This window comes from Sciurus carolinensis, chromosome 14 (assembly GCF_902686445.1).
Source record: "Sciurus carolinensis chromosome 14, mSciCar1.2, whole genome shotgun sequence".
In the NCBI taxonomy this organism is placed as follows: Eukaryota; Metazoa; Chordata; class Mammalia; order Rodentia; family Sciuridae; genus Sciurus; species Sciurus carolinensis.
In genome coordinates this window covers 85,974,995-85,989,497 of record NC_062226.1, presented here as the reverse complement: position 1 = coordinate 85,989,497, position 14,503 = coordinate 85,974,995, and the positions used below count along the sequence as shown (strand labels likewise).

At 35.3% G+C, this 14,503-nt stretch overlaps 1 protein-coding gene across 1 annotated transcript in view; it reads left to right on the top strand.

Moving 5' to 3' along the window:
- Agtpbp1 (ATP/GTP binding carboxypeptidase 1) overlaps positions 1–11,976 on the top strand; it is a 172,887-nt gene extending 160,911 nt beyond the window's left edge. The window contains 1 exon segment of the mRNA XM_047524892.1: positions 11,616–11,976. Coding sequence (XP_047380848.1) covers positions 11,616–11,793 — 178 coding nt within the window. The 3' untranslated portion in view covers positions 11,794–11,976.
- The last annotated feature ends 2,527 nt before the right edge of the window (positions 11,977–14,503 follow it).

Below are 14,503 nucleotides of genomic sequence, written 5' to 3'. Positions count from 1 at the left end.
TATAGAACAGGGGCCTGAAAGCATGTACTTTTCTACACCATCTACACCATCTTTGAAAAGAAAGTTTTCACTTGCTCTGCACCTGGCTAACTTCTAGTTAGCCTTAGGGACCACATCTGTGTCCTTCAACCCTGTAAAATATTCCAGTCATGGTGCCTAAAACTAGTCACATATTGAGTTGAATACTGGTAGGTGGCTATGTAAAATTTAAAATGCAATTGGAGGGGCTGAAGTTGTAGCTCAGTGGTAGAGCGCTTTCCTAGCATGTGTGAGGCACTAGGTTTGATTCTCAGCACTGAATATGAATGAATAAAATAAAGGTCCATCAATAACTAAAAAAAATATATATATATATATGTATATATATATACATATACATATATACACACAAATAATTTTAAAAATTCAATTGGATTAAATTTCTGGAGGTCGTTAGAAAGAGGGTGTTGTCTTACAGTGCCCCATGTACCAGCATAGGGTTTAGACTTCAATCTCTTACACCAGTTGGGAGTTTTAAAGCCACTAACAAATGTGGTGAAGCCACATTCCCCAGTGTAAGTTGACCAGACAAATCATAGTATTAGACATGGAACTAGGGAAAACACTTACCTTTTACTAAGGTGGCCTGTCTATCCTTTGTTCTTTATTGTCTTCTTCTGGATCCCTTCTTTATCCTTGTTGATTTTCTGGTTCCTGGTACTAATGTGAAGCTGAGGTATCAATTTTTTAAGTTAATTTGACCCTTCTATAATCTTTCTTTTTCTTTTTTTTTTTAGAAAAATTTTTTGATACATTATATTCATACATTCATTATGCCATATTTATACATGCACACAACATAATTTGATCAATTTCAATCCCCAGTACCTTCCTTTTCCCTTTCTTCCTCTCTCCCCTGATCTATCTATTCTTCTCTAGTGCTCTCCCTTCTATTTTTGTTATTATTATTATTAGTAGTAGTACATTATAATTATATTTAAAAGCAAGATTCATTGTGGTATATTCATACATGGATGTAGCATACTTCGATAGATTTTATTCCCCAGTATGTTCCCATGCCTTCCCCACCACCCTCCATCTCCATCCCTGCCTCTATTCTATTGCTTTCTCTTCTGTTTTTTGTGAGATCCCCCTTTTTAATCCCCCAGCTTCTGCATATAGAGAGTTTTTGTAATATTTCAAGCTCATCTTCCTCCACTAGAATTTTGCTTTTTTAAAAAAATATAATACTTTGAGTTTTTAAACTTTACAAATATTATTTTATGCCATCTTACCACACGTTTATTCCCTCCCCCTCTTTTTTTCCTTTCTTACTATAGTTTTGGTTTTACTGGAGTTTATATTTTTCCTTCTCAAGGAACACTAAGTTGTCACCTTCATTTTTGAGGGACAGTTTTGCTGGTATAGAATCTAGGTGACATTTACTGTTTTAGGGTATCGTTCTCTTGTCTCCTATCTTTCACCACTGAGCTGTCAAGTTAGCCATGTCTGGTTGTTGCTGTTACCAGAGTTCTAGGCCTCTGCCTGATTCTAAGGGTCCCAACAGACTAAATTTGGCCACCCATCACTTGGAGATCCCAATCAGAGACAGGGGATGGTGGAGAAAGAAAGGAATTTATTATTCACTCTGGCCACACTGGAGAGAAACATGAGGACTAAATTCTGTCTTGGGATACTGACAAGAGCTCCAGGATTATATAGGGAAGAATTAGGGCAGATTGCAAGAGGTATGCATAGGTGGTTCTGGTTGAACTGTGGTACAGTTGATCATTACCTCAAGTCTAGTTTTCTGAGGTTCTGCTGATGCTGGGGAATATCTATTTGGGTAGTTATTTTATTTTAGTAGGCATATTATAATTATACATAATAGGACTCATCATGCCATATTTTTACATGCATACAACATAATATGATCAATCTCATTCCTTAGTACCTCCCCTTTCCCTCCTCTCCTCCCTCCTCTGGTCCTCTTGCTCTACTCTGCTGGTATCCTTTTTATTGTTATTATTTTTATTTAATTAGTCTATTATAATTATATATAACATGGGATCCATTATAGTATATTCATACATGGACATAGCATGATCCTGGTAGACTTCATTCCCCAGTGCTTCCCAATGCCCTCCCCTTCTCCCTTCCTTCCTGTTGATCCCTTTCCTCTATTCTTGGTCTCCCTTCTATTTTCCTGATATCCCTTTTTTATTCCTTCTTTCCTTTTTTTTTTTTTTTTTCTAGCTTCCACAAGAGAGAGCATTCCCTTTTCTTTCTGTGTCTGGCTTATTTCATTGTTTGAGGAGAAAATCAGTTCCTGTTATGAGATAATTGCTCCCTCTTGAGGAGCAGTCTTGGTTCCCCTCATGGGGTATAAACCTGCAGATTCTTCTGTTCCTGGAATGTGGAGTAAACTGGGAAAGACTCAGAACAAGTCAGAGGAACAAAAATGGAATTAGTATAATGACCGGTTCCTCCTTTCAAGGCCCTTTTGATCTGTGTTTTAAATACTAAGTTGCTTTATGACTCTCTTTTGGTGTTTATTAATTAGGATTTGAAAATAGATGTGGTTTTCTTTTTATTTTACTTGAGGTTCTTAAGGTTTCTTTAATTTGTGGCTTCATGTCTTCTATCAGTTTTGGGAAATCCATCCTTTCTTCAAACCTTTTTTGTCCCATCTCTCTTTCTCTCTGGGACTCTGTTTACATTTAAGTTAGTCCTTTTCACTGTATCCCCTGTGTCTGTTCTCTAATGAATAAATTTTGTCCCTTTGTCTCTCTATGCTTCCTTACGAATTTTTTTTCCCCTTAATCTAGCTATTTCACCCATTCTTTCTAGAGCTGGGTTCTAGCACATGTTAACTTTTTTCTCTCCCTTTTTCCCTGTGTGTGCTGGGGATTAAACCTGGGCCTCGAGCATGCTAAGCATAAAATATACTTAGCATTAGTTGTATTTTATATTAATTCCTTTTAAAAAATCTAACTTGATTTGTTAGTTAGACTATGTTTCTAATAAGTTATATGGAATGACTATGGATTTGTGGACCAGTTAGCATCATAATATTCCTTGGATAAAAGCTCTTGTCCTGTCTGCAAGCATTACGAGAGAGGCTGAATAGAAATTATTGGTAAAATAAGTACAAATTTATTAATTACAATATACCATTAACACTGGAATGAAGTCCTAACCTCTGTTATCAGTACTTTATGTGAGGCTAGTGTTTGTTTACATATGTACAGGAACTTTCTCTTCTTACCTTCCCACCTTGTTATGCTATTGTCATGTATGTTTAATTGAACAAAATACATTTTTAAACCTCATTGCACTTATTTTTGGCAGTCACTCTTCATTGAGACTTATTTTCCCACTGATCATTCCTGCCTCTATTTTTGTTTCAGTTTAGCATCATTTTTCTTCCATCAAAAGAACTTTCTGATTTCTCTTTTTGTGTATGTATGCTGGCAACAAATTATTGCAGTTCTAAATTATTTATTAGGAAATTTTCTTATTTCCAGTTTCATTTCTGAAGACTGTCTCCAGTATAGAATTCTAGTTTGGTTCTCCTCCTTCCCCTTGTTCTTCCTTCTCCTCCTCTCTTCTTTCTCTTTCTCTTCATCTGTCTTTCCTTCTCTCTCTTCTTCCCCTCTCTTTCTCCCACTCCTCTTCCCCTTCCTCTGCCATGTTATTGCATTTTATTTTTTACTTCATTGAAGATAATGTGTTTTCTTCAGGTACTTTGGATTTTCTTGTCTCTGGTTTTTAGCAATTTTTCTAGTAGGGTTGAATGTTGCTTTTCTTTGTGCTATCCAACTGGATTTTCCTCTTAAACCTGTAGCTTCTTTATTAAACCTATACTTCTATTAAACCTATAGCTTGTTTTTGAAGACTCTCCAGCCATTTGCTTCCTAAATGTCATGTCTGCTACGTTTTTTTTTTTCCTGTTTAGTGTATATAAATACACAATATTTATTTAAAATTTCTGATACTTTTTACTCTCTTTGCTTTGGCTGAAGTTTTCTACTTACACATCGCTCTGCTTCACTAATTCTCTTTTCATTTCTGTCTTAAAGACAGTCTTAGACTTGGTTAGAATTCTACATTTTCTAGTACTAGGCTTTTCAGGTAATTTATTATTTATTTGTTTATTTGTTTATTTTTGTACCAGAGATTGAACCCAGGAGAACTTTACCCCTGAACTACATCCCCGGTCCCTTTTATTTTTTTATTTCAAGATAGAACATTGCTAAGTTGCTGAGGCTAGCCTCAAACTTACGATCCTTCTGCCTCAGTCTCCCAGGTTGCTGGCATTACAGGTGTGCACTACTGTGCCTGGCTCAGGTAATTCTTTTTTGAATAAAAAGTAGAAGGTGAAATTCTTCATCTCATTTATTTTCTTGGACATACTAATAAATTATTTTAAAGTTCCTGTCTGTTAACTTCCATACTGGATCACCTGTGGGTCAGTTTCTGTTGGATTTTCTTCCTGGTTCTGTTTCTTAATTTGCCTGGTAATATTTGCTCAAATGTGAAGCATTGTATGTAAAATTTCACAGAGATGTTAGGTATCTTCCTTCAGGGAGAACCTGTTCTATCCTGTGGTAGGTGTTAGAATAAAGCTGTTCACCCCAGTCTGGTGAGCCACTGACCTGGCTTCAGTGAGGTTGCAAAATGTGTGAAACTTAGTTAACTCTTGGTTCACTTCTCCCTGCTTCCTAGGTCACAGCCCTCCAGAGGTCCCAATTGAAAGCCAAGGACTCCTCCTTTTCTCAACACCACAAGACTGCCAGAAAATTTCTGTGGCTTTTCTGTTTTGTTTGTTTTGCTCTTTTCCTGCTTTTTGCCGCTTTTTAGCCTTTTGCACTGTGTAGTTTAAGATTTTGTCAAGTGCTTCTGGTGAAAACTGTTGAGTATTGGGGTCACATCTCTGCAACTCCCTTCTTTCAGGAAACTTGGCAACTCTGAACTCCAGTTTTTGCCTGCAATCCTTTGAACTTGCTGAAAACTCTGATGACTTCTCTGCCTCTAGCAGCTGCCCTTGCTTGGCCTTGGTTTCCACAAGACTTTGCCCCATGCACCTTTTCTCTTTGCTGACTTTGCTTTGTATCCTTTCACTGTAATGTCATAAATGTGAATGCCACTGTGTGCTAAGGCTCCCTAGCAAATCACTAAACCTGGGGTGTTCTTAGGACTCCTGATAAACATGTGCATTCTGAATTTATGTTAAGGTTGATTATCTCAGACTTTCTAGTGTTCTATGGAGAATGATCAGCAACTGATGGTATTGTGATCCTTTTATATATGTATGCAACTGAGGCTCAGAAAGATGAACTTACTCAAGGTCATCCATATAGTAATTCCTGAAAGAACCAGGAATTGGACCCAGCTCTAACTCTGAATTCTGTTCTTTCATTAGATTTTCTATCCTCCAAGTGAATAATTAAAAGTACTATAATGTGTAGGTGTAGTTTTTGAAACTCTAGCCCATTCTTGTATAATTTAACCGTTTAACACTATTATGTGTAAGGAGTGTTTTTAGATACGTAGCAAAAGTGAGTTGGAGTTTAGTGACTTAGTTAATTACTGTTTCCCAGATGCAGCTTAGTTAGTTTTTTTCAAACAAAAATAGAATAGCAAAAAATTAGCAAATTTCTTTTCCTTTTTTTCTACATAGACATTCTTTTATTAGATATTTTATGCACTAGCTGTGTGTGTGTGTGTGTGTGTAATACCCACTGAAGACTGACAGAAATTATTAAATTTATCTGTGCATAATTTTGTTTACCTTATGATACTTAAGTGATGCTCTATTTCTCATAAGACAGGCATCAAATTATATAAATAATATATCCTGTAGCAGTTGTGCAAAAAAAAAAAGTCACTGTTGGTTGACTTTTCAACATAAGAAAGCCAAACAGCAGTTTGCAGTTTGTTGATATTTTAGGCAATGAAATATTTTTCTTTTTGGGCATCAGTTTCAGAAATTCTCCCCCATGATATCTTTATTGTACTTCATTAAAACAGATAGGTTATTCTCAAAGCCATATTAAGAGTGCAAGGTTAAAGGATGATTTGAGTTTAAAAGGTAAAAGGAGTATTTTTAGTACTGATGGCTTGGGAGAGACCATTTTCTGGGCTCCTTGGGAATTAATAAAGGCTGACTTACTTTTTCTTTAGCAAGGTAGACTTTCTTACTGTTAGAATAACATTTTATACTTACACAACTTAATGATTTATAAATACTTTCACATATTTTACCTTTCTTGAGTCAACTTCGTGAGAAAGGTGGGACTGATTCTGTTATCTTTGCTTTACACTTGAGAAAACACATTTTGGATATGTAGTGAATCAAAATGCATTTTGCTATCATGTATATCTAAATAGAATAAACAATAAAACAAACAAACATTTTGGAGAAAGTGACTTGCTCAAGGTCATTGAACAGCTGGCTAGTAGAAGTAGAGGCACAGATGCAGAATTTCAGGCTGTATATGCAGCATTTTGTTTCTGCCATGCCTGGATAGGTAAGAGACCTGAAGGTCTGCATTCTGGTGTCTCAGATGGAAGATCAGCTCTGCTAGAAGTAGACTGCATATGCTTGAGAGTGATAGTGAATTTTTTAGATTTAATTTTGTATGGTGCCTAGTAGTTTAACATGAGGGAACCCAGACAACTTCCTGAATCTCTTCAGAACCCAAGTGATTTGGGTTCTCTTTGGAAATCATTTGGAATTGTAACCCTTTTCTGCATGACAGTGACACTATCTAAGGCGGAGAATTTTAATGCATTCATCCCGTGTTAAGACTCATTGAGTGAAAGTTTTGATGTGTTTCTAGAAATAGCATGTTTGATTTGTTTTTGGAGACAAATTTTAGCTTGTAGTCTTTTAGCATGAACTGTTTCTTATAGAATTGTTTTTGGCTTTGTCACCTTTACCATAAGAATTAAAATCCAAAAACAGGGCACAAGAGTGAACTTATGTGAAGAAAATGAGGGCAACGAGGAAGTAGTGGTAGAAAAGCAAAGGAAAGTTGGAATTATTCATAAAAGAAAAGAAAAGATGAATTGCTATGACTGGTCTTGTGACTTAAATTTTTTTCATGAAAATAAAATTAGAGAGATTGGGTAATATAAAAAAATTATGATCTTGTCAACTTTATTGCTTACCATAAAGAGCTCAGCAAAGATTTTTCAAGGTGTTTGCAAAGTGTCAAACCTTTCTGAAAGCTGACAGGAGGTACTACTCAAGTGGGTAAGTCACAGTTTCTGATTTTAGTATTAAGAAAACAGACTCACAAGTGGGTGGTTTCAACTGTATGCCATAAGTGATCAGATGGAAAGTTTTGTAGGATACCAAGAAATATAGAGGAAATGGCTCTTGTCTCAGGATGGAGCATTAAGAAATCAGGATGAGGCTAAGCTGTGTTTTAAAAGAAATGTGAGTGGTTAGGAGGGGAAAGGTGGGAAGTACAACCTTACACAGAGGAAACAATGTCAGCAAAGACTTTAATATAAAGTGTGGGGCAAGTAGTGCCCAGATTGAGTAGCTGGCTTGCTTATGGAAACTTTGGTTTGTATTTCTCCCATGAGTACATAAGTACATAGCTTGCTGGGGAGAACCATGAATGTTCAACACACTGCATTTGCATTACCTGTGAGATAGCCAGGTGTATATATTTAGCAAGTCCATATGTGTACAAGAGAAGTTCAGTGGTAGAGTCTAGGTTAGAAATTTGGATTTGGAAATGATCAGAATAGAAATTTTTTAAAAAATGAATGAGCTCAACTCATAGAAGACATGCATATAGGAAGAACTGTTAACCAAAAGTATTGCTAAAAATACCTATTTTTGAGGAATACTTAGAAGATGAGGAGCATATGTTCACCACTGAGAAGCAACAGAGAGGAATGAAGCAAACCAGAATAGAGAGTTGTCAGAATTGTCACCACAGTTAAGTACTGCAGAAAGAGCTAATAAAAATGGGCTAGGAGATGGCATTTGGAATAGCATTTTGAAGGCTGCTTTCTGTGAAGTGTTAGGAATTGCAGTCTTCTGCCTTTTCCTTTCTCCTGTCTTAGTGTTTTCTAGTTCCTTAAACCTGGCTTCACTAATATCTCTCCTCCCTGTTGTCTGTCTCTCCACCACCCTGCAACACACACATTTACCTGTACATACCTCTGTCTACATCCTTCTGATGTTGCTGAGCTAGCACTAGTGACCCCATCACAGTTGCTGGAGGCACCCAGTATACTTCAGCTGTGGTATAGACCTTCATAAAGCTGAGCCTAGGGGCATGATTTTGTTAGGACCTGGAAAGATAGGAGTCCAATATCAGGACCTGTGTGGATTCAGGAGTGAAATAAGAGCAGTGGGCTGGTTTCATACTCTTATAAGACGGAGTGATACCATGAATGGAGTGCATGTCAAAGGAGACAAGGAAGTTTGTAGTAGAGAGTATTTATATTACTTCTTCCGTTTTCCAGGACCTTGCCTTCCAGGTATTGCTCTTGTCATAAACCAACATTGCTTCAGGTTTCCTTGCTTCTTAGGAGCTTATTTGACTCAAACCTGGGCATTCTTGTTGCTCCTAAATCAGACCTCTCTCTCATTTCCTCATTGACTTAAAGTTCAAAAAAGAGTAGATATTGTCTTTAAATCCTTTGCTTTAGTTCATATTGGTTAACTTACTAGTACTCAGCTTCCCATACCAAACAGGATCCTTGCTCTAACCCCAGTGCAGTGTCTAAGTTCCTTGAACCAACCTGTTTTCCAGTGAGGGGGCAAGTAGAGCTGGCATTCTGCTGTCCATAGATCTCTTGAATAACTCTTGCCTGCCCTGCCTCCCACCCACCATGGATTTTTGTCTTCTTCCTGTCTTTTGGGAGATGCTGTCCTCTGTGTCTCATCTCTCTGGAGCAAACCTTGATAGTTCTGGTTGCTTTACCCAGTCCCTGAAACAAGGCATGACTTTTAGGAACTCTTTCCCTTCCTTGAATTTCCATTATCATTTCTTCTCATTATGACAGTCTCTAGCAAGAAGATAAGAAAATGCATGGCAAGAGAAGATACATCTTTCTTTTTCCTCCTCCTTTGCTTCATCTTTTCCATCTGTTCTTAGATGCATCTGGGACCACTCTGAGAATGAGAAACACCAAGGTCAAGGAGTAGGAATGAATTTTTGAATGTCAAAGAAAGAAAGATGAAAACAGTCATTTTAAAAGGCAAATAATCTTTTCTTATAATTTTTAATCCACCTAAAAAGTAACAGATTTACACTAAATGCTTTAGTTCCCTAAAGAAAAACTGTTAATTGTTCATGTGTTAGGTATGTTATGAAATCTTACACAATCCTCCAAGCCAGCCAACTTCATTCATCAGGACTTCTCTATTACATAAAAACTCTGAACTTTTAAGAGGTAGTTTGCTATATATTGGATCAAGGTTGCGTTTGTAATTCATTTTCTTCCCTTTTAATTTTGTAACTAGCCAGATGAAAGCTCATTAAAAGGAAAAAAGTATTCTTGCCAGATGAGTTCTGCTTTCTTCTTTCAGTAAATTAGAACCATATAATTAATTAACATTCACTTCTCACTTTAACTTCCAGATACCCAAACTGAACTTAATACTTAGTTGCAAGAATTCTCTCATTTTAGGTGTCTAATGACATCTGCTTCTCTGTTCATTTGAGCAGATTATTTTCCTTTTCATTGTCTGATTTGTAGTTTTTAATTACTTCAGCTATCAGAAATCCTTTTTGGATGTTTGGATGTAAACAAACACATCTACTTGAAATTTAGATAGACTTGGTCACTACCTAATAGACTTTGACCTACTTCTGTAGTGTTTTTTTTTCTGTGTGTGTCTGTGTGTGTGTGTGTGTGTGTGTGTGTGTGTAAAATCTCACAAATGGGGAGAAATTTGAATAATGTGATTTTTTTTTTCAGGAGGAAAGAGTTGTTACAGAATCCATGGAAAGATTGTCTTAATCCCAAACAACCTACCTAATGAAATATTTACAGGCACTTAGAGCTTTTAAGCAAATTCTTATTCTGTATCCTTAGAGAAAGTAATTAATCTGGGTATAGTGTCCTTCCTTCTTTCCTCTCTTCCTTTCTGATTCATGGGATTCTTTGTTAAAATTAGGCATTATAATTATTTTTATATTGTATATTGTGTGCATGTACAAATATGTAACAACAAATCCCGTCAGTATCTACCACTGTAATGCACCAATAAAAAAAGTGGGGTTGGGTGTGGTGGTGCACCTGTAATTACAGTGACTGGGGAGGCTGAAGTAGGACGATTGCAAGTTCGAGATCAGCCTGAGCAACTAATGAGGCCCTAAGCAATTTATCAAGACCCTATCTCAAAATAAAAAATAAAAAGAGCTGAGGGTGTGACTCGGTGAAAAAGTACCCTAGGTTCAATCTCCAGTATCCCCCTTTTTAAAAGGTAGGAAAAATTTTAAAAATAAATAATCAAAAAATAATTGTACATAGTGAGATTCATCGTTACATGTTCATGCATGCACATAATAACAATGTAATTTGCTCTCACTATTTTTTTATTTTTATTGTCAGTCTGTGGAAATTGTGGTATGGGCTATTCTTTGGCAGCTATCACTTTATAGACTTAGATGATTTTAGTGCATTACTCAACCAATTAGATTACCATAGTTTCTTATAAGGCTGATTGAACTTATCTATTGCCTGACTTACTATCATTAAAATAGAACTTTAAAAATAAACCTTAATAGCCTGCAAATCAATGAAATCTTTCAAGGAAGTGACCTAATGAGAGAGTCCACTGTTTTTTGTATCTAATGGTAGGGTGTATATTAACCCTGTTGTACTATAAATAAAAGTTAGCATTTCACCCCTACTTTTCTTTTTCTTTTTTAAAAATTAGAACTTTGTAGTTACACATAGTACTTGGGATCATCCCAACAAACTCATACATGCATGGAAATCAATTTCAGTTCACGATATTCCACCTTTCCTTCCCTCCCCTCTCCTATTCTCTTTCCTCTACTCTCCTTAACTTCCTTTTGCTTGTCTATTTATATTTGATTGGTTCTTTATATTATCCTATCCTTCCCTCCCCCTTTTCTTTATTTTATTCTAACTTCCACATACAAGAGAAAACATTCAACCTTTGAATTTCTGAGTTTGGCTTATTTCACTTAGCATGCTATTCTCCATTTCCTTCCATTTACCAGCAAATGCCATAATTTCATTCCTTTTTTGACTAAGTAGGATACACAGACACACACACACACACTGGTGTATATATATACACCACAGTTCCTTAATCCATTATTGACAGGCTTTTGAATTGATTCCATAATTTAGCTATTGTGAATTGTGCTGCTATAAACTCTTATCATGGTAATCTGCCAATATTAGTTAGATCTTTGGGGAAAATACCAAGATTGTCACCCCTTATTTTCAGTACAATCTTTCAACTATGTCAAATCACTCAACTTGTTAATTTGGATAAAAGTTTTTAAAGTTAATGTGAACTGTTTATATCATATTGGAATCAAAATGCAGTATGGTAAAATAACCTTGTATAAGAATCTTAAAATCTCAAGAAGTCTTACATGTTCTGTATGTTTTGGCTACAGCCCTACCACTTATGTTTTGGATGAAGATGAACCTCGATTCCTTGAAGAAATTGATTACAGTGCAGAAAGTAATGATGAGTTAGATATTGAATTGGCTGAAAATGCAGGAGATTATGAACCTTCTGCTCAAGAAGAAGTACTTTCTGACTCTGAATTATCAAGAACATATCTACCTTGAACCCTTTGCCATATCTTGTTAACTGCAAAGAAGAAATGAAATATCTTGGTTTTTATTACACAGGAAATTTGAGAGAAATGAGTTTATAGAGAACTGACTCAAAAAAACACAAAAAACAAAAAAAACAAAAAGTAACTTGGGCCTGTTTGGTTTCAAGACAATAAATATGTTATTAATTCATGATGAAATTGGCACTTTGTTTTATTTTAGATATTCAATGCACTTTATATAGCATTGAATTATCAAATAATGCATTTACTTAAAAAAAACCCCTGAATATCATTGCATGAATTTTTATCTCCTTATGGTTATATCCTGCATTAAATGGATAATTTTGAAGTGTGTCAGAATTTAAAATCTGAATTCTAGAGTTGTTGAAAACTAATATATATGTACATGGATTTCCATAGATGTGTTTGTGTAGAGGTGGGTAGATATTGAACATAAAACTGTTCTTCAGAATCATGCTGTTGGATTGTGACTGAAATAATCCAGAATTTGCCTTGAAACCATTACGTTCTACATTTGCTAAATTAAACAAATAAAAATTATATTAAATGTTGCATTTATTTCGTCATCCTTTTTAACCATCTTTTTAAACCATTTTTTGGTGTATAGAACTTTGTGAGAGTATTATAAAAATCCAGTATCTGAACACAGTGATAAAAAGTTCTTTTTAAAAGCCTAATTTGCTGGTCTAAAGATTTTGATATTATGGATATAACTGTACCTATCATAAATGATATATTTAAACAGTTCTTTTCTCTGAAATTGTGTATCATGGATGCACCTAAAGTTTCTCACTGCAGTCAGTTAAAAAGAGTAAAAGAAGTTTGGATACAGTCTGATGTTAAATATACATTGTTTATTGAGTTTATTTAGCATCTTGTGAACTATGCTGTTATTAGATTTATTGAAGTGAATTTATTTAAGGCATGCTGATACTAACATCAGAGTTCAAGATGACTGCAATGAATTTCAACCATTTCTTGTAGTGATATTTTCCTGAGTTTAACCCTCCTGCTGCAGAAATGACTTTGTCTTCAAATAAAACAAAATGAACCCAGTGATTTTGAATAATTGCTTTAAGAACTAAGTTTCTGTTTTAACAGTACAAACCCCCCAAAATAACTGTATTAAGAATTCTTGCCAGGATTCAGGTTTTCATCTTAGCACATATCTTCCTGACTAATCCTAGATTAGAATATTTTTAAAGCATATTAAAATGGAAAAGAAATTATAAAAGTATATTTCAAATGTATGCATTTTCCAAATCAATTGTTTTTCTTTGTACTATTTAGGGTTTTTCATCCACAGTGCAGATTCTCTTTGATGTCTTGGGAGCCATGTTTAAAAACATAGTATGAGGCAATTGAAAAGAGGTCTTTTCCTCTAAACAACCTACTTCTTATTAATCTCAGAAAATGAAGATTAAATAGACTGTGAGATTGAACCAATCCTGTTAGAGTGGTAGTCTAATTTAGGAAAGATCAGGATAATTTAGCAAGGTAAAGCATTATTTATTTATCACTTATTTATAATTATAAATATTTTATTTTTATATATAAAACAATTACATATTTTATTATAATTATACTTTTATCAGAGAATAGGTTATGCAACCATCATATCCATATATGAGTTTTTCTTGGCAAAAGTTTTACAGAATTAGGAATTAAAAACCAAGATAGTCAAAGCAGCCATAGTTACCATAATGTGCAGAAATGACTCAGATTTTTTATTTTAGATTGTAAAAACCCCTTACATGTACAGTTAGTAATTTTATATTGATGAAGTACATCTTTTATTATGGTTACAAACCTGAACATGCCTTTTATTAAGTATTCACAAGGCTGAAGAGAAAGTCTTTATAGTTAGGAAATTGCTTTTTCATAACCATAAGAAATTAAAAAATGATAATTTAAAATTATAACTTTCCTAATTAGAGGTATAATTATGTTTCATTGGCTATTACTAGTTAAATTGCCTAATTTTTACCTTTGTGGCTCCACTTTTTTTTTTTTTAAAGGATTTCCAAAGAAGTTTGAGATGTTTTTACCACAGTCCTGAATAATCAGTCCTATGTAGCAGTGATGAGGTCTGATGAACTGAACCTTTCGATGTGAGTTTAGATGTGTTTAATTTGCCTTGCACTTGGGACTTTGAATTTCTTTTTGTTTTCCCTTGGTACTGGGGATTGAACCCAGGGGCACTTTACCACTTTACCTCTGAGCTATATCCCTAGCCCTTTTTTTCCCTTTTTTTGAGACAGGATCTCGCTAAGTTGCTGAGGCTGGCCTCGAACTTGACGATCCTCCTGCCTCAGCCTCCCAAGTCACTGGGATTACAGGCATGCACCACTGCACTCCACTGAATTTCTTAAATGTACTTTAGATCTAACCCAGTGGTTCTCAAGCTGTGGTGTTCATCGGAAGAGAATTTCTCAAAACACAGATTGCTGATGGTGTAGATCTGGGATAGAGCCCAAGAGTCTGTATTTCTTATAAATCGCCAGGTGGCAACGCTTTAGGACCACATTTTGAGAATCACTGGCATACTCCTGTGCACTCTTAGCCTCATGGTTTCCTAAGCATCACAGGCCCTGGACTGCAAATTAGCACCAGATCAAACTAATTTGTGGACAAAAGAAATAGATGCACAGAAGTCTAATGAGGCCACAGGGTCACTCAAACAGATGTGAGTGCAGCTC